Source organism: Galleria mellonella, unplaced genomic scaffold, assembly GCF_026898425.1.
Source record: "Galleria mellonella isolate WM207_F2 unplaced genomic scaffold, CSIRO_AGI_GalMel_v1 utg36, whole genome shotgun sequence".
In the NCBI taxonomy this organism is placed as follows: domain Eukaryota; kingdom Metazoa; phylum Arthropoda; class Insecta; order Lepidoptera; family Pyralidae; genus Galleria; species Galleria mellonella.
In genome coordinates this window covers 472,160-493,712 of record NW_026442086.1, presented here as the reverse complement: position 1 = coordinate 493,712, position 21,553 = coordinate 472,160, and the positions used below count along the sequence as shown (strand labels likewise).

At 30.4% G+C, this 21,553-nt stretch overlaps 1 protein-coding gene across 5 annotated transcripts in view; it reads right to left on the bottom strand.

Annotated features, from left to right (window-relative positions):
• LOC113522555 (GTPase-activating Rap/Ran-GAP domain-like protein 3) overlaps window positions 1-21,553 on the bottom strand; it is a 272,552-nt gene that overhangs the window by 128,196 nt on the left and 122,803 nt on the right. Inside the window, exon 1 of one of the 5 annotated variants that reach the window (XM_052897216.1) lies at window positions 12,954-13,801. The exons of the other annotated variants lie outside the window; for them this stretch is intronic. Within the exon in view, the coding sequence (XP_052753176.1) occupies window positions 12,954-13,108 (155 nt within the window). The 5' untranslated portion in view covers window positions 13,109-13,801. Of the gene's footprint in view, window positions 1-12,953; window positions 13,802-21,553 lie in introns of those variants that run through there. 5 annotated transcript variants of the gene reach the window in all.

Sequence of the window (21,553 nt, the reverse complement as noted above, 5' to 3'; positions counted from 1 at the left end):
TTCCTATTTAGGTAATTTTAATATTTGGAACTAGCTTTTGCCCACTACTTCGTACGCGTTGAATTCAGCACTATTAAAACTAAATAAATATACCACTTCTAGATTACGTATCACAATAAAATATACATCAGATTTGAAGTTAGACTTTCAGAAATACTGTTATGATAACTGCATACAATTTGGTGCAGTTGTTCTTGCGTAATGCCGGAATAAATATACAGACAAAATTTCTGAAATACATTGTTTTGACTTCTATTAGTCTTATTAAGACCCCTCATTTTTCTTTTATATCTCGCATGTACAAATGTCCTCCAGTTATATTCAATAATTTTGTTACATTCAATTATCACAATACAAAAAAGAAGTAAACTGAACGACTGATTAACAATTATAAAATTAAGTTTAGATTTGATGATCGTGTAACGTAACCATAAAAAAATCGACGAATACAAAGAAATAAAGAACTTTCGCTTATCTGATGTCGGTTAAATATTTACTAACGGTACGAAATAATCATAAATCCTAAAACAATTATCATCATCATGTCTGTCATTAACTGTCCACTGGTGAACCTCTCCTATTATAACCTTCCTGCCCCCCCCCCCTAAACTATATTCAAGTGTACAGTAATCCTACTACTATTATAAATGTGAAAGTTTATAAAGATGGATGGATTTTTTTACTCTTTCACGTAAAAACTACTGAACAGAATTAAATGAAAATTTGGTACATAGATAGGTGAATCAAATTTCATTCAATCCTAATTTGAAATATAGGTTATTGATTCACGCGGACGAGACCGCAAAATATAGCTAGTTATTTGATACACTCGCTTATGTATGCATTTACACAAATATTTTAAAAAGCCGTCTTGTATAAAAAAATGTTAGAGATATTGTCAGAAATATGTTCTAAAATTACTAAGAAACATTAATGAATTCAAAATATTGTAATTTCATTCTTTATTTCATTACCTCATTATGAACCTTTCGACGTTGATAAATATTATCTTAGCTAAATTAAACATGATGAGGCTACTCTATGACAGTTTAATAATAAGTATGGAAATACTTACCAAAATAAAAATAGAAACACTTACCAGAGGGAAACTTTGTATAAAAGTCGTTTGCTTGGGTACCTCTGTCCCATTCGTGTTTCAACCGTGAAGCAACTGTGTTTGTATTTCAGTTTGAAGGGTGGGATATGACAATGAATTTGCAGGGTATAGAGGAATAACATCTGAGTCCTCAGGAATGGCAACGCATGGGGGGTATCATGGGCGAAACAGTATACTCTGTTATGTGAATGCTACTGCGCATATCTATAGGCGACGGTTATCACTTTCCATCAGGTGGGCCGTCAGCTTGTTTGCCTTTCTAAGTTGTATAAAAAAGAAATATAATATCATACAATAGCCTTTTCAAAATTTTTCGTATTAATTTTAATTTTTTCAATCAATTTATGGCAATAAGTAATACCTAAATATATTGAAGTACAAAAAACTCTTTTTCAAAATTATTGTTAATTTATAAAGTACTCTGTATTTTTTATCAAGAATTCCTAAACTTTCCGATAATGGAACACCCACCATTCAAATCAAAGATGTCGCATCCGCGCAGGCTGTGTCATAAGTCCAGGCTGAATTCTCGCTAACTCTAGCTATTTACTTACTTTTTTTTAATAAATGATAATGGAATGGTAACCCCTCCTGCGCTATCGCTATACGCTATACACTGGTGGAGCAATAGTGAGGAATGATATGTGAGGATGAAGCAGGTCAGATAGCCCACCGTGACGAATCTAACAGTAAATCAATCACGATGTTTTCCAGGGGGAACCACGAGGAGGTCGCCCTGACAGGGTGCTAACAATGAGGCTACTAATCCCCATTACTAACAATCCCTTCTCCCCCCTCTATCCATCTACTTTGCCGTGTGGTTCCAGTATAGAATGGGTCGACTCTTTCATTTTTATGGGTGTCGCAAGAGGCGACAAAAGGATCTTAATGGTCAAGGGAGGGGCAGCAGCGTCTCTCTTAAAACATCACCAAATTCTGCGTTTGCCGACTGCCAAGCGTGGCAACTACTAACAAAACCCCCCTTATGGGAGAGGTCTATGTTAAGGAGTGGACAGTTAACACATGCTATGATATGATATGATATCTACTTATTTACATAACAGTAATGAGTTCTTTTTACAAAACTAAATTAATTTACAATTATAGCATTACTAACTTTCGACTTATATACATATTTTACTTTTTCGACTTATGTTTTTAATATTTTATGGAAATAATCCATCGTTATTGCAAATATATAAATTTATAAAAATATTTGAATATTTTGTTGTTTGTTGCATATGCTTTATACTCAAATTATATTTTTAAACTTATTTCACGCAGTCTACGTGAATATACAATGACTCTAGGTTGACGTCCGTTCGTCCGTTCGTCTGCCAAGACCCTTTTTCTTAGGAACGCGTGAAGATATTAAGTTGAAATTAATAACATATATTCAGGTCTGCAATCTCTTAAAACAGTGAAAAAATCAAGCTTCCAAATCGACGCAATCAAAAGATACGACAGTTTATATTCCATTTATATCACATATTTTGACATTTGCAAAGGGAATCAAAACCTTCCGGAATAATCACGTTGGCCTAGAATCATGAAATTTGGCAAGAATTAATATCATGTAGTACCAGTAAGGGGGAAAATCCGAAAACCGTAAATTTGTAATTATTTCACTAAAAAAAATTAACTTGATGATTTTGTACGGACCTCTCATTGCGCGAGTCCGTCTCGCACTTGACTGGCCTTTTTTTAAATATCTTAATATGTAAATACCAGATCCGTAACATTTAAGGCAATCTTCCTAACCTCTATTTTTTCTCAACGTTAAGTCTACAACTTAATTGGCTAAATCAGTGATTTAAATGCTAAGTAGAGCTTTGAGATACAAAAGTTTGCACAGAGTTGTGACTTTATTACGTTCGAGAGCCAAGACAAACGATTCTTTTTACATCGATAAGATTTTTAATTACAAAATAATTATTCTACGTAATCTAAGAGTTTATAGATACAGTTTTAATTTACTTTGAAGATGATTCACAATTTAATTTTTCATGTTTTTTAAGAATCAGAATTATTTATGGAATATTTATTTATACTACCAGTAAATGATATAAAGTAGCATTAACCTTTTATTATTTATTATTATTAGTTTATTATTTATTTTTTAATCATCATCATTTCAGCCATTATCCGTCGACTATTACACATAGACCTCCCCCATAGACTGCCATAAGGAACGGTCCTGAGTCACCTTAATAATAATCTTTTGGAATCTATCAAGTATGTTTTTAAAAATAATTTTATTACAAAAATTGTTACTAAAAGATGTCTGCACATAGTTAATATTTAATATATATATATATATATATATATATATATATATATATATATATATATATATATATATATATATAGATATATATATATATATATATATATATATATATATATATATATATATATATATATATATATATATATATATATATATATATATATATATATAAAGGATCTTAACAAAAACAATAGAAGGCAATACAATAATTTTTATAATTTTAATCTGCTCGTATAATCTCTGTTTGTTCCTGCACCGCACATAAACAACTGCACCAAATTGAATGTCTTTTATACAATAATATTTCTGAAAGTCTAATTTTAAATCAAATTTATGTTTTATCTTAATAGGTCATTTAAAAGTGGTTGCTTACTTCCAAAATCTACGCGTAGGAAGTTGCGGGGAAAAATTAATTAAGTATAAAAATTATTTGTAATTGAAAATGATGATAATAAATGTACGCTGTTATAAAACTATTCATACGTATATATCATAATGTGCATATATTATAAAACAATACAACAATACTCAATAAAAGAAAATTGTAGCTTACTTCGTTTAATTGATACTAATCTCTAATAAAAGGTACACATTTTTATTGATAATACGGGACTATGTCTCTTCCCAATAAGTAAATTGGTTCTAAACAAAATAGAATTTCATTTCTTTTAATAAGTTCGTGTTATGAAACGATAAGTATATTGTTTAATTTACTTCTAAAATAAGGTCTTACTGTGGAACAATGTGGTATGACACACCGCATACATTTCACAAAAAAAAAAAACTGTTTTTCGATTTTTTTTTATTACTTATACTTGTAAGTGTTGTAAATAGCAGGATGCAGTAATAAAACATATATGTATTTGTGATATAAAATAATAAGTTTTTATACAACATGTGTTTTTTATTGTACATACTTGTAAGTATATATGGAATTTCAGTATCATGTACAGATTAAACTAATAGATGATTATTTTTATAAAATATATCGACATTGATAGATGAGAGTATTACAGGCTACATGCTGATAATATTAAAAAAAAAATTACGGCTATGTACTGTAAAATTTTTTTAAATCGGGTTTTTGTGTCGTATTCGTTTGTTCCCTTGTTTTTGATGATGAGTTACGAAAATACGTCACATATATTTGAAAAATTTATTGATCTTAGAGTTTTTAAATTTAATGAGAGTTACTAGAATTTCATATTTCCTGTCAATGAAATTTAACAGTTCTGAAAATATTAAAGTACGAAAGTATCGTGTTTCGGAAATCATAGATTTCACAGAAAAGGGTTCATAAGAACAATAAAACTTTTATTTTTATTTTTGAATGAGTTTGAAAGCAAAACCGGCTTTTTCTGAAAAGTTTTATTAAATTTCCAATGATCTTATCTTTAGGTAAGATATTTTAATTAATATTTCGTCAAATCTCGATGTTAACCTTGCTACAGCGTAGCTGTAACACGGAAGCTATTAATTAGAAATGGGTCCTTTTAAAATTTTATTTATGTTATTTTATTTATTTATTGATTTTCAATTTTCCACAAATACCTGTAGTCCAGTGATGATAGACTTTCAGTCATCACATTATCGCAAATTACAACTAGTTTCTTTTACATTATCGTCGACTTATCCATGGAAAATAAATTAAAAAGTATCTTATCTTCAATATGATCCATTTGTATATTAAATTCGTGACATCCAAACCTCTTTACAAACTTTTACAGCTGTTAATTGTCCGCTGCTGAACATAAGCTTCCCCCTATTGGTAGGTTCTGCCAGTAGCAGCCAAGCTTGGCAGGCGAGTTGGCAACCGCAGTTAGACTTTGGTCATGTTTAAAGAGGGATGCTGTTGCCCATCCTTTGACCATTAAATTCCCATAGTCTCCTCACTTAGGGGGTGTTTCAGTGAAAATTTGAACAAAACTTGTTTATCTTTTCATTGAGTTCTATTATATCATATTATAAACTAGCCATTAACCGCGGCGTTGCCCGCTTCTATGTAGTTCCAGTATATCATTCCCGTTGGAACTCTTCATGAATCCAATCTTATATTGTATAACATACTTAAATGATAATTACGAGGGGGAAAGGGATTGTTAGTAATGGAGACTGAGAATCCCGTTGCTAGCAATATATCCAACCAGGTCGACCTCCTCACGGTTCTCCCTGGAAACTATCATGGTTAATTCCTGATGAATCACACTTCACTGGTGCTCCGCCAGCGTATCCTGTTAGTGCAGGCGGAGTTACTATACTATTTTCACCCATCAAAAAAAAAAGATAATTACGTTCAACTGAACGGTTATTTTATAGCATTTTAGTGTGATGTTTTAGATTGTTATAACTTTTTTATTTATGAACCGATTGAAATAAAACAAACATTAAATGTTAAGAGGTACAAACTGCAATGCAATAGTGAAAACCGCATTCAAATCGGTTTAGTCGTTTCTGAGATTAGCGTACATAAACGTAGATAAACAGACAAAAAATCTAAAAATCATTGTATTTGGTCCTATTGCGTTTATAAAGCCCCTCTATAATAGTTTTTTTTTTATATATCTACTATGTACAGACAGAGACCAGTTACGATTTGAATTTATGTATTTATTTTATTACGTTATCTGTGTTTTAGCCAGATGTGATGAACAATATTAAGATTCAAGCGATCTTTGCAAGTCACCTTTACCATAATGTTATTATTCCATCAAGATGGCAGCGCTATTTGAGCCTTGCCTTAAATAAACTTTTTTAAATGGACTAAAGACATTTACGCGTCCTTTTTAATCAAAGGGTTGGAAAGGTCGCAATCGCTTCCTGTGAAATACCACTATTATTTAATGTTACGGAGAAAACCGACTAAGTGGATGTCAGACCCAGATCAGTTTAATAGGGTTCCGGTAGCTTAATTGGTTGCTTAAATACCTTTAAGTTATTAACATAATGTGTCCGAAATAATTGTGTTTACTGAAAATATATTAATACTAATTACAAAACCTAACATTCGGGGGCAATTATTAGCAACTCAAACACTTACGGGTATATCTTTTTAAGAGGACGTAGTAGGTAAAATTCATTTAAGGTTAATATGATGAACGATACAAAGGAAAATTATTTAAATTTGGAATAAAATTCTATACTGATTACCTATTGAACATGTTTATATAAAACATAAAACGAAAAATAAATTGAAATATTTTAGGTAATCCTCGGAACACTTTTATAAAGTGTAGCTAAGAAACATCTCCGTCACGTCATCTTTAAAAAAAAAATCAGTTTATTCGTTTACAAGCTAAAATACCATAGACAGACACACAGACACAGAGGCACGTCAAACTTATAATACCTATATTTTTGCGTCAGGAGTTAAAAAAATAAAAAAAAGCCAAGTAAGTAAAGATATAAATATGTACAAAAGTTATATCTGAAGAAAGTCCAATTTTTATTTTATCCAAAGTTATTTAATAATACTAATAGAGGGCATAAAATCAACCAACCCTCCTGCCAAATGTGGCAACTACTGGCAAAACTTCCTTTATGGGGAAGGCTTATGTTCAGCAATGGACAGTTAACGACTGAAATAATAATAATAGGGCGTAAAAAATAAGTGTGCAAAACTGGGGTTTAAAATTAATTGTGCTAGAATGTTTTGATAACATGCGAACGGTGTCGCGTGCACAACTAGTACATAATTTGTGCCTACAGACACACACAGTAATAAGTCGTTGCTAGAATAATAAGGTTTCTGGCATGAAACAATTTCGAATGTTACGGCTTCTAACTAAATATACAAGTGTGCGCGTAATTTAAACTAATATTATAATGAGGAAATATTTGAATGAAAGTTTTGTATATTTTTTCACATGAATAAACTCAAGAATTATATTGTTCCATTTGCGAATTATTTATTTGTGAAACAAAGATGACAATTAAATTGTTAGTTTCATTTATTAATTTAAACATGGCGATACAGAAAAGTAATGATGGCTACACGACTAATAACAAGAAAATAACACAACAATAGCGTGAGAGGCTTGTAAACTGTCATGTGACATAGATTACGAAACCTAGACATCGATTTTAAAATTCTTTCAACTATAGAAAGTTATATTATCCGTGCGTAATATATGTGTATATATTTTAAATAATATATATTATTTAAAAAAAATTGTTCGAAACCATAGCAAACCGCTTGTGTAATACATTTGAGATAACAACAATATAGCGTGTTGTTATCTTTCAGCACAAACACAAAAATAAGATCATAACATAAAACGCTCACGTATTCACATCTTATTGTTAGGTTGTGCGAAATTGGGGGAAGTTCGGCTCGTTGCATCTTATTGCCTATCTCCCCCTCTCTTCGGAATGACCTAATTTGAACTATGACAAAAAGTAGGCCACCAATGTTGCAAGTCATTATGGGCCATGAAAATTTTGCATGTGGCCTAACTTTATTATGCATTTAATAGCTCGTATATAATTAACCTGTAACAAGCCACAATTCCCTGTACTACGGGCCGTGGTCAGCCGCTTCGAGCAAAACTGTATTTTAGCAGTGAATCCTCAAGCCGAACTAAAAGTTGATTTTATTCTTGAAAATCTAAATATTATAAAGCTAGGTAGATGGTCTCGTTCGTCTGACTATAACTAAAGCTTTGAAACTATTTGATTATACTAAAGATACGCTAAAAATCTAGATTTAATCTACTAGATAGCAATCTAGGTTGTAAACTAAAATTTAGGTATTTGAGGAAGATAATTTATTATTAATGTGGAGAAATTATCATTCTACATATTACAGTATATTAGGATGATGTGATTTAAAAAAAATGTCGGGATTTCAATTCAATCAATATGTATACATTACAATATGTATCATTTAATATCTACTTATAGTAGCAAATGACAATATAAACATAGTTACTACTAATAAATAATAATTGACACTGACTGACTTTAGTTAGATCCGTAAAATTACTTTCTAAATTTGTTATCTATTTAACCCCCTTATTTATAAAAATTATACCTCTTATAAATCTATTTTAATTATTACACTATTTTCTCACTTTCATTTAAACTTAGAATTTAACACAAGAGAAAGTAACGTTACGTACAGTTCAATAACTAAAATAGATTTATTTGAGGTTTGATGGTTTTATAGATAAAGGTGTTATTCTTTAAAGCACACGTGTATGAGACTCATTTTTTTATTTGCAATAATATAAATTGATTAGTTCGTTTTAGAAATTTGTTTTTTATCTTTATACTACAACACATATTACAAACTAACCGTTCATTTGTATTGTTTATCAGTGATGTATAATAGGCAAAGACATATGTATATTATGTTTTAAAACGAGATGGGTTCAAAGGGAGAAGATGAAAGGAAGGATAAATTAATTGTCTGCCGAATTAAATGGGTAGGTGATGAGTAAACACAGAAACGACCATGAAACGACTAAACCGTTTAAGGACACAAATGCACGGGTCGGTCTGCTTCACAAGGATATTTTACTTTATTATTACATATAATTACTAGTACAGATGAATAATTAATACATTTATTGACATAACTTATTATATTTTTACCAAAAACTACACATTAAATAAACAAGAACAAATAGGACACCCGTGAAAAAAAAAAATACTGAAATAGAAAGACGGCGCGTGACAAAATAAAATACTTAGAAATAACAGTCATTAGAATTTATAAATTAGATGGAAATATGTCTGTGGTCTGCCTACATTGTTAGAAATCTATTATAAAGATATAGCTAATCAAAATCGACAAGGTCATGACTTTTACCTGTTGAGAAAAGGATTTTTTTATGCAACTTCGAATGACAAACAAGCTGACGGCCCACCTGATGGGAAGTCGTAACCGTCGCCTATAGACATGAGCAGTACCATGAACATAACAGAGTATACTGTTTCGCCCATGATACTCCCTATACGTTGCCATTCTTGAGGACTCAGGTGTTATTCTTCTGTGCCTTGTAAATTCACTGGCATATCCCAATATCTATATGAGTGTTATATTTTTCGGGTATATTTGAAGTAGGTACAAAACCAGATGTTTAGCATAATTTGCACCTTAACGATTTGATGGATTTTAATAATTTAACATTGTGTACTACAAAAAACAACCGCCATTGCAATCCCAGTTATATTTATTTAAAAACTACTGAACTTTTAATAAAATTTTTATAATACCAATCTGTAAGTTATATATCTCTTCAGGTAAAAAAAGCATTTTCCAAATCGGTTTATAAATGGCAGAGTTATGGGGTAGCAAATATAAAAAAAACAACTATTTCTTTTTTTAAGTCGGTTAATAAATATGGTATCCTTGAATTGTACTTAATTGCGAAAGTGTTAAAGGCTTCACAATAAGAGTACCTATTTAATAAATATAACGGCGTTATATTATCAATTTTTTTTTTATTTATTACTTGGCTTTTTTTGGGATTTAATCATGTCCGGTTGTTATAAATAATTGTGAATATAGGTCATACAAATAATACTAAATATAATATATTAATTCTTGGAATAATAATAATTTGTTGAATAACAACAAAAAATGGAGCCTTACATGCTTGTGTGATTTTCAACGAGTGTGATTTTTATTTCATTTCGCCGAACTTTTTTGGTCTCGAGTCTTTGGAAAAGTGGATATCCCCAGGAAACATTTTATAAAATACTTCCTTCTACATTTCGCGGACATTGACTTTTCTGGGGGCTTGAATTTGAAAGCATAGTTAAAAGGTTCACCGAAGTTGGACAGAGGTCGCCTAGCTGAAAATCTCACGTTTATACAGTGTGTTACTAAGTAAATAAAAGCCGGTTAAGTGTGATTCGGTTTCGCGCAACGAGGGTTTCGTATAAAATCATCAAGTTTAATTTTTTTTGTGAAATAACTACAAATTTTCAGTTTTATAATTTCCCCCTTTACTGTGCTACATGACATTGATTATTTCTAAATTTCATGATTCTAGGTCAACGGGAAGTACCCCATCGGTTTTGATTCCCTTTGCGAATGTCAAAATAAGCAATATAAATGGAACATAAACGCTCGTATCTTTTGATTGCGTCCATTTAGAAGCTTCACTCTTTTTAAAAAGTGCTTTAAGAGATTGCAGATCTCAATATATGATATTAATTTCAACTCAATATCTCCACGCGTTCCTAAGAAAAAACTGTCTTGACAGATGAACAGGCGGACGGACGGACGGACAACGAAGTGATCCTATAAGTGATTCTATACTGTTTAGGGATATAGTTTTAAATATATACAGTTAATAAGCTATACGTATTAATGCCGGCAACAAACTGACAAATACTGGTTGAGAGGTAGGTACACATTTTACAATTGTCATATATTAGTGATGTAACCACAAACATCACAGGTTCTATTCTTTGGAGGTATGGAACCCTAAAAAAATTAATATATTTTTTTATATTTAGTTATATATAAGACATCTAATTCATTGAACTTATTATTGAAAGTGTTGGTGGAATGGCAATGAAGAATTTACACGTATAGTTCTTACGCAAACGAGGAAGAACAAATAGAGCCAGTCGTGCGCTAAGAAGAAAACGTGTAGTACACCTTATCTTCAATCGACTTTAAAAATAAGAAGGTTCTCAGTTCGGTTGTATTTTTTTTTCTTTTTTTATGTTTGTCACCTCAACTCTGCCAGTTGTAAACGGATGTCGAAAATTCTCTTTTTAAATTAAAAGGATATACTTACAGATTGGTCCCACATAGAAATTTTATCAAAATCGATTCAATAGTTCCGGTATTTTTATGGAACACAATCTTAATTACATTTAGAAATGTTTGCGAGTCCATTAGATTAATCAATATTTTTTATAGTCACACCACATCAAACATAGCTTACATCTGCACAAAGCATCATAATAACACAATATGATCTGACCACTACGATAATTCTATGATTTTTGTAATTTATTCCATACTTTTTTAAATCTATTAATATACATTTAATAAAAAGGAAAAGATCCAAATTTAGACAAGTGCGCTATATAAAAGCTTTAAAGTATCTTTTTTACGTTTAGAAGTCTACCAATTTTAAAAATAAATCATTAATGCAGAATGACGATATAATTAATATGCACATAAAAGTTAATTTAAAATATATAATGACACTAAGATTTCTGATGCTTTTCCTTTCAGTAAGAGATGAATTGTTCAATCGTCTCAAGTATTACGCACTAATAATACAACATTTATCAGCATTTAGACGCATTTAGATTAAACACAGTTATTTTAATTGTTGTTTAATTTTTTTTTCTTCATCTCATACAAAGAGAGAAACAAAGGCTCTGTAAAAACGCTTTGAGGCACACCAGAGGAAATAGGTAAGGATTGTGAAGTGTATCCCTTTACGTAAACGATCTGACTTCGATTAAAAATGTACGATTCGATTCATTACAAAAGGTTTCCATGTTAACCAATCTTAATAATGTTGATATAATTCTGTATATACAGAGAAATATTCACTGAATTTGATCTTTATAAATAGTATTACTTATAAAACCCAATTTCTGTGAAGAAATATCAAAAGAAAAATTAATGAAATGAATCAGAAGAAAAATTAAAAGTAAAGGAAAATTTGATAATCAAATATTTTATTTTTCTTATTTCAATAATTAAGTTCAAAACACCGGCGTCGAATACCCGGTTGTGAAATTGCTTTTCACATTATCCGGTTACTGGCTAACATTGCCGCACGTGTAAAAACTATCAAAGACGCGATAATCTTCATCGTCGGGCATCTGGCTCAGATAAAGGTTGGTTATTCAATTAATCAAGATATCTTTTTTTTAAATAATGTAATTTAATAATTTCAATTTTTTTTTATTCATTAAATATATGATTCCAATTACAATTTTGGTATTTAATCGGTCTAGACACCTTTCAGTATTTTTAACTATTTCTTATTATGTATCTAATTTAGAATTTAGCAGCATATCGCTTAATACTGCTGCAAATCAATTCTCGAATGAAGATTAACATAAAATTTTAAAAAATAAATATGTTTACGTCTAAATAAATAAATAAATAAAAATAAATAAATTCCCAACCGCCCACATTTACTAACAGTTTTTTTCATTACTTGATAGTTGATTGGAAATTTAAATTAACATACAACATTTTATGTTAGATTTGAAGTCACGATCGCTTCTTGTTTTTGAATTGGTATACTAAAGTCGTGCCCGTAATGGCCACGACACTTTTATTTTTAACATAACAATGTGACACAAGTTATCTTTACTCTTTTTCAAGTAAGGAATGTTTTTTTTTTATACAACTTAGAATAGCAAACAAGCTGACGGCCCACCTGATGGAAAGTGGTAACGGTCGCCTATAGACATGAGCAGTACCATGAACATAACAGAGTATACTGTTTCGCCCATGATACCCCCATGCGTTGTCAATGTCATGAAAAACCACTAAGAAAACATAGTTTATAGCAGTAGACATGTTGATAATATGTTTAATGGGCAATAATGACTTACATGGCACTGCTAGCTCTTCTATGTAGTAGTTGCAATAAGCTTCCATCAGCTGCTGATGAACAAAGGCTACGAGATCGCGCGCGACGCTCGCCCTCTCGGTCGGCTCGCTCGCCGCGCTCGCGCCACCGCGCCATCAATGACTCGAGGCACAGCATCGCGCCACCATCGCACACTATACGATTTTGTGTCGCGTTCGTTATACTTTTAGTTCTTTTTTAAAATACTCACTGAATATATTTTATGCATCAGTGCATGCCAGTTTTGTTTCTATTTTAAAATTCATTTTTATTTTTTTATTTAATACCATGAAAACATTTACATTACAAATTATTTGTTTTTTTATAAGCTCGTAGGTAAATAGTTAATAACATGAGTTCTTGTCATTACATCGACAGTATGAAGTCCTTTAAATTTATCTCGTTTTATTTTGAATAAATTCAAATTACTCGTAAGTATTTTAACATTGTCATGGTTGTAACAACAGATGCATTGAAATCTGTGTTACATAGTATATATACACTTAACATGTTAACACCTAAGCCAGCTGGCGAATGTAGTACACAACTCTGTTACACTGGAAAACAATCGCATTAGTAAATGGAGCAAACTGGTTACATCACGCGAACGCAGGCCTATAGTCAAAGTTATCGCACCAACCACAAAACTTAATACAAAGTAAACACCTCATATTTTACAGAAACCAGAACAGAAAGTCAGGGTAGTGCTGTCAAAATAAGTTTGTTATTTAAAGTTTAATAGATCGCACCGCGCCGGCTCGTGCGCGATATACACCACGGAGACACAGCGCGCGCGGTGTCGACTACGTAACTGAAGACGAACTGCTGGTGGCACGAACTCAACCTTGCAGCCGAGTACGGCGCATATGCGCAATGTAGAACATGCCGTAGTTAGCGGAAAACTTTCAGTAATGTGGTTGATGAACTATCCACATATTAATCATATAGTTGGGATACATTTTGTTTACTTTACTAAAACTAAGTGGTTAAATATCAAAGAACTGTAAAATTTATCGAACCATATTTTAAAATTATGTCTGTGGTCCTGTAGATGTAGATGTATTTTGGAATGTAGTTTTCAGAACTATGTTATTTTAAATTAGCTGATCATTTACAAGCGAGAGACTTTGTACAAAATTTGTGCAACACGGGAGGCTTTGTACAAAATTTGTATAGGGATACTATTGCCCCATCCGTTCATGTTTCTGCCGTGAAGCAGCTTTGGATTGATTGGATGAGTCAGTTTGAAGAACGTAACTGTGAAATCTACGATCAACTGGTACTATGAGCGACAGTTACCACTTTTCATTTAGTGGGCGGTCAGCTTGTTCGCCTTTCCAAGTTTTAGATGTTAAGAATTACGTTAAATTTGAAATAATTTTCAATAAATTCTTTGGTGTCTGTATAATATAACATTTGTGCGAAATAAACATAGAAGTATGGAACTATTGGAAGTCAGTGATAAGCAATATTTGCTTCAAAGTCTGACGTCTTAGTGGAATTGCAACATTTGATATGAACTACAAATGAAATACGTGCTTTCTGAACGATCACTGGAATATTTAAAGTAAACGTCTTACTGATATCAGTCTATATCACTCTATCTCTCTTTCTCTTCTTATATATATAACTAGCTTTCTTCTTCGTCCTAAATACTCATAGTATATGTATACGATTGTTTGAGACGTTAATTTGCTAAGAGGTAACAAACAAATTTAATTTTACACTTATTATATTAATAATGTTGTACGATTATTCTAACTCTTTTAAGAAAGTATTTATTAATAGCTAAATTTATACTGATATTTGTATTAATTTGTGTAATGGAACGGAAAACATGTTTACAAAAAATGTAAAATATACTTGTCCTTATTATCAAAGTAGGATGTCTAAACGTTAAGTACATTGTATACGCGAGTTTGTTATTAGGGAACAAAGGCTATTAGGGAGAAAAATATAATGTACTTAACACACATCCAACTTTTTTTATAGAGGGAGAAGCGAATTTCTTTGAGTGGTTATTACTTGTAGCGATATGTTTGACCAAATTTTTAAACATCTTCCAAAAGGAAATTTTAATTTTTTGCTATAATGTTACGCAATTATGTCGCCAATTATGAACCAATTTTATATTTGTTTTTCCAATCAATAGAGTTTACTTACATGTTGGTCTTCTTGTAATTGTTCTGACGTTTTCGAGGAAAATTCAAGGAAAATCGAAGATTCGATTTTCCTTGTAGAATATAATTTATTTATATGTGAATCTACGTTTTAAATTTAAATATCTTACTAATATAAAAATTTCCCACTAGGCAGTGTCTGTACATGGAAAATATTAAAGAAATTAATATAAGAGATTTTAATAATGATAATGGAAGCCTAAACAATAAATTTTAGTAATTTTGTCTGTCTGTGCATTTGAATGTTTGTTCCGACATCATGCGAAAACTACTGCACCAAATTTAATGCGGTTATCAGAGTTTTGTTTCTGAAAATCAAACTTAAAATCTGGTATATATTTATTTAAAAGTGGTCTATTTAATTAGTTTTTCTATGTCTGAAATCCTTGTGTACAAAGTAGCGGACAAAAACTTATCTACGAAACATAGCGTACTTTCTTGGTACGTTCATGACTGAAGTTGCTTCTTTGCCAAGCAATGTATATACGAGTACTTGTTCTAATTCAAATGTGTCATTCAACCGCAACTGCCTTGTTATTCAAAACAAAGGAATGACGCCATTTATGTAAACATGTTAAATAATTAAACAAACTTACAATCTACAAATAGGTATATGAATAATCAAAACCGCAATTGGACAGTAGACATCAATACGTCTAAAACATAATTATTGTAATAAAACGATTCTCGAGATTTATATTGAATTATTAATTAATTTAATTATATTTAGATACCTGATACCTACAAAATTATTACACGATAGGAATATAAACGGAATATTCAATTTTAAAAATATGTTTTTTTCTTTTTATACAACTTAGAATGGCAAACAAGCTGACGGCACACCTGATGGAAAGTGGTAACCGTCGCCTATAGACAAGAGCAGTACCATGGACATAATAGAGTATACTGTTTCGCCCATGATACCCCCATGCATTGCCATTCCTGAGGACTCAGGTGTTATTCCTCTGTACCCAGTAAATTCACGCCATATCCCACCCTTCAAACCGAAACACAGCTATGCAAATGTACAATGAATACATAATGATATCATTTCAACCATTAATTGTCCACTGCTGAGCGTAAGCTTTCCCTGTAAAGGGACTTTTGAAATTAGTTGCCATGCTTGGCAGGAGGGTTGACAACCGCAATTAGACTTTTAGAGATGTTTTAAGAGGGACACTGCTGCCCATCCCTCTACCATTAAGTTCCCTTAGTTGTCTCTTACGATATCCACTGAAAAAAAAGGAGTGGTCTATTCTATGTCGGGAAGTTTATGTGAAACTTACATAATGATATACTACATAATACATTAAATATTAGGTGAGCATATTGGGAAACTGTAAATCTCACCTAGTTGATGAAGTAAATAAATAAAATAATTTATTATATTATTTTACTTAAGGGAAATTTACAGATCAGAAGTCTAAACATTAAATGCTAGAATGACATGGTTGTAATTAATAATGAGGCAGAATAAGATTACTCCAAAAGACATGTTAAGATTGTACATACTATATACTATTTATTTGTTGCTCCTAGCAGAATAAAAAAAAACTTGCTTAAGTAAACGGATAGTCAGATATACTAGATGTCTATTATTAGTTAATATTATGAAGTAAAATGTTAGTAATTTGAGGTCAATACTTGCTGCAGTTGTATACTAAATGCAGGTCAAGTCAATGAACTGTTTATTATCTCTTACTGCATCCACTTGCCAAAATCTTGTGTGCTGTTAATACGCCTTGCACGTCTATTTTTAAAAGTTCAGTTCAAGTTGGTATTTTCCACAAGAGAGAAAATAACTGCATTCTGTGACGAAATAATTCAAATGTATAATTAATGCATTTAAGATATTATTGTTCTCTGTTTAATAAGAAGGAACTTTTCGACTTGTGTTATAACAAAATGAACATTGAGTAGTAATTCCATACACTATTTTTATTTTGAAATAAATTGAGAATATTCTCCTTTTTAAGGTTATTGGAAAATATTAAATAGATATTATTTTTTTAATAACAAGTGACCTTTCTAAAATTAGTATACCTTTTACATTACATTATATTACAGTAGACTTTTTCAAAATTATGTAGTAATTTCTATTTCTCTGAAATCATTGTACTTTCATTTTGATTATTTCACAATTTTCCTCAATGTTTCAGGTAAATAACTGCAGGATGAAATTGAAGTTATTACCATTCTTATAAAGAAATGTTTCTACCAGTATGACTAAACGTTTTCCAAAAAGAAATATGGGTTGGATAATATAAAAAAATTCTGCATCAAGTGGCAAAAACAAGTCAAAATTTAATAAACTAATATGATGTTTGGCTTACTAAATATGCACATATGTTTTTTTATTTAATACAAAATTTTCAGTGTTGTTAGTAATTAGATTAGTAACATGTATTAATAAAAATGGCGGCAAGTTTAAACAAAACTTTAAAACAAAAATATATTTTATGCCTGTAGTCAGATAAATAAAAAAACTCAGAGCAATCTATAAAAACAAGCATCATTAGTATTCATTATGCCTCTTTACCCTGTTATTACAAATATATTGGTAATAAATTTGTATTGCACTTATTTATCATCTTAACCTTACAATATACATTTCTTCCAAAAACTGAATAATAACTGTACATTATGATATCCCTATTCACACACACACACACGGATAAAAAAGTTGACCTGTTTTTCGGGGAGCATTTGTATAGAGGCACTTTATCTATGTATATAATCTAAGCCTCCCAAACTAATACGTCGCAGCAAGAAGATGAAAAATGTTCGACCCATGTTTCTTTGACAATAATCCAGTTTTGCTTTTTTTGTGCAACTTAGAATTGCAAACATGCTGATGGAAAGTGGTAATTTTCACCTATAGACACGAACAGTTCTATGGTCATACCTCAGAATACTGTGTCGCCTATGATACTCTTCGTGAGTTCCTATTCCTGAGTACTAAGGCATTATGGCTCTGTTCACTCTAATTGCTATCATATCGCTGATAAAGCACTCACTCAGTATAAGTTAAGTAATTTTGGATAAAACATACATTATTTCTTATATAGTAATATACTATTAAGAGTATTAGATAGTAAGTAGGTAATAGTATAGAATGACACTACCGTGAGAAGTATTAGTATTTAAAAAATCGGAAAATAGGTATCTTCAATACAATTAGGTTTCTATGTGCGTTCTCATGTGTCAAATTCTTTTAATGATTTAATACACATAGAAAATTGACATAAATATAAAAAAAGCCAATTCCATAAATATATTAAACGTTTCTATTTATAAATTCCTTTGCCTTTGATTGTTTTTTTCTCTCAAAATAAAGTTACATCAATCGAAACTCTTGCATTTATAGAATTCCAATCTTGATTGAAAATTGGTGTTTTCTGGAATTGATATTTTTATCTATTCTAATAAAGAATATAAGCAATGTACATGCAAATTTTAAGATCCCCGTTATTAGAATATTACGTAGTTATTAATATGTATTTTCATCATCATTAAATGCGTACTTATATTTGAAATGAATATTTACATTTGAAATGACGGCCAATTATTTTTTCTCGGAAATACTATCTATCCACTAATTAATACAGATTACTATGTTAACGTAATCTAAACTAAGTCCAACATAAAGCCCACTGAAACAATGCGTTATAATGATTTATTATATTTTCTCACTGTACCAAAAGTAAATTTTCTTGTCTTGGAATCGTGAACGTAATTATTTGTTCAAACAATGTCAAATCCAAATCTATATAAAGGATTGTAATAGAAATGATGTAACAAGCCATCATGGAGATTTGCACAATGAACACGATAATTTCTTTAAACAGAAACATATAAAATAGTGAATAGAAACTTAAAATCAATTTAGTTCCGAATAGGACAGAAAGTAAATCTGTCCTAATCCGGGATTCTGGGAAGTTCGTCAAACAAACTAAACGGAATTCAAAGGTCTTATATAAACAGAGAAAAACAAATATCTACAGAATTCTAGAAAAAAAGAAAAAACAAATATCGCCAGCCAGTCCCGAAAGTGAATGAAAACCGATGAACTTTTTATGATCGTTTCAGTAAAACTCTAAATTTATGATAAGTCTGCTACTAGTGTTGCTTTTCCTTTGAAATAAAATAAAGGAAATTGTTTTACCAATATTTTATTAAAAAAACTACTATAAAATTAAACAAATGTAATAATAACTATAATTTCGTTACGTTTATACTAAATTTCACGCTGATTGGTTAAGTCATTAAGAAGTAAAGTTTTGCAGTAGACTATCCAAATTTATAATAATACTTACAGTATCACGCGACTTCGCCCGCGTATATAAATACATAAAGTTTTTGCCTGAAAGAGTAACAAACACATATCCACGCATCCTTCCCACATTCAAATTTATAATATTAACAGGATGATAGGACATATTTTAGTAATGATCATATTATATACCCTACATGCCTACTGTCCCTAAGGACTAATTGTGTTATTCTTCCTTATTATCATGCAAGTATTATCATGCTGTTCTAGTGCTAATATTTTTATCTGTTTGTTACCTCTCATGGCTCTTTAATAGTTCAATTGTTTGTCGTGAAATTTAGCATAAATGTACTATTTGGGATATAAAAGGGAAAGGCTAGTTTTATCCCGGGTAATAAACATATCCTAGTCACGCGGATAAAGTCTCGTTGTTGACATTAATGTCAATATAGTCATGTCACATACGAGTATATACCATAAGTAGATATATAGGTATGATTTACATAGGCAGACATGAAATAAATGTATAAGAAGACATTAAGATTTCGTCGTTACTAAGCAAAGTTCTTGTAAATAGGCAATATTTTTCCACTAAAGTTTCCTCTTAAGAAATTTCATGCCCTTTAATTCTACAAAGTTAGTGGGTGAATATATAAATCTCAGCCATCCGTAAAATAAATCAACCCACTTGAATATGAAAACTCACAAAAAATACTTAGGCCCTTTTCATGTAAATTTATTCCTATTATTAAGCATTTACCATTTTAAACCTGACACATAATTATTTTACGTTTACTTAAAGTTTCTTTGAATTATGAAAGAAAAAATTTGAATAACGTTTCATTATACACGGTATTCGACTTTCAGTTTCTTGCGAGAATATAATCAATTTTATTAAGCATGAACTTATAATTACTTTACTTAATTCGTATGTCTTCTCGTTTATCTGTTTTTCCAGTCCAGGTAATCTATTTTTCAAGCATTTATTGACATCCAATTATCACACGTGCTTTGGAAATAGATTACCAGTATTCACTAAATTAAGATAAGACTTTATACCTTAAATAATACAGCGGAACTAGTCTGGTCATAATGTAATTACATAATATAAATAAAAAAACAATAAAAACCCTTGTGACAATTTTATAAAAAATCTACAGAAAAGTACTTATAAATATTTTTTTTTAAATCAAAGTAAAGGTAAACTAGAACTTAATAATTTTCAATTTATTCCGATTTGAATGGTAGTTAAAAAAATAGTTTAAAATAAATATATAAATATATAATAAATAATAATTTTAATATCATTCTTTAAACTATTAAATACATTCATGCTCCATCCTAACTAGCGTTCGTTCAGTTGTTTTATCCATTTGATCACATGTAGATAAAGAGTTAGTGAAACAAATTACCATCCAATAATCATCCAAATAATATTTTTAATTCCAGCCAATTGGACTCCGCGATAATAAACCGTTTCGAATATTTTGGAATCGAGACCGGATCGGAAAATTATATACCCTTAACATAGATTTATTGCTCACAGATACCTATAATCGGGACCTTTTTGCATACAAAATGGACATCAGTTACAATAACTAATTTCTATATTATATTTTATATATATTTATATTACATATTTTGTGTATGTTTACGCCTTCCAGTGTTGATTTCACTGTGTTTAATTTACATTAAAGTTTAAAAATTCAGTAGTAATGGACTGCCTGCATTAACTACTTACTGTAACATAACATCGTCGTAGGTGGAGAACTAATTAATTCAATTTTTGTAATTCTCACATAAAATCTATCTCAGAATATTATAAGACAATAAATAATATTCTGAGATAAATATAGTGTTTTGCTTAAGATATTACTTTACTATCGGTCTAAAAACATTGCTTAGTAAAATTATCTTCAATTTAATAATTACGATTAAGAAAAAATAGTAAATCGGGACTGTCTCGAAAACAAAAATTTAATTATTTACTTCGCTATCCACGCTGACGATAAGGGATTTAGCGTAATAATCAGATTAGTAAGGTCTAATTAAATATCTAATCTGTGTTAGATTAGAAAATTAATTATATTTTGTTTATATTTCATTTAATATAATTAATAATTAAAT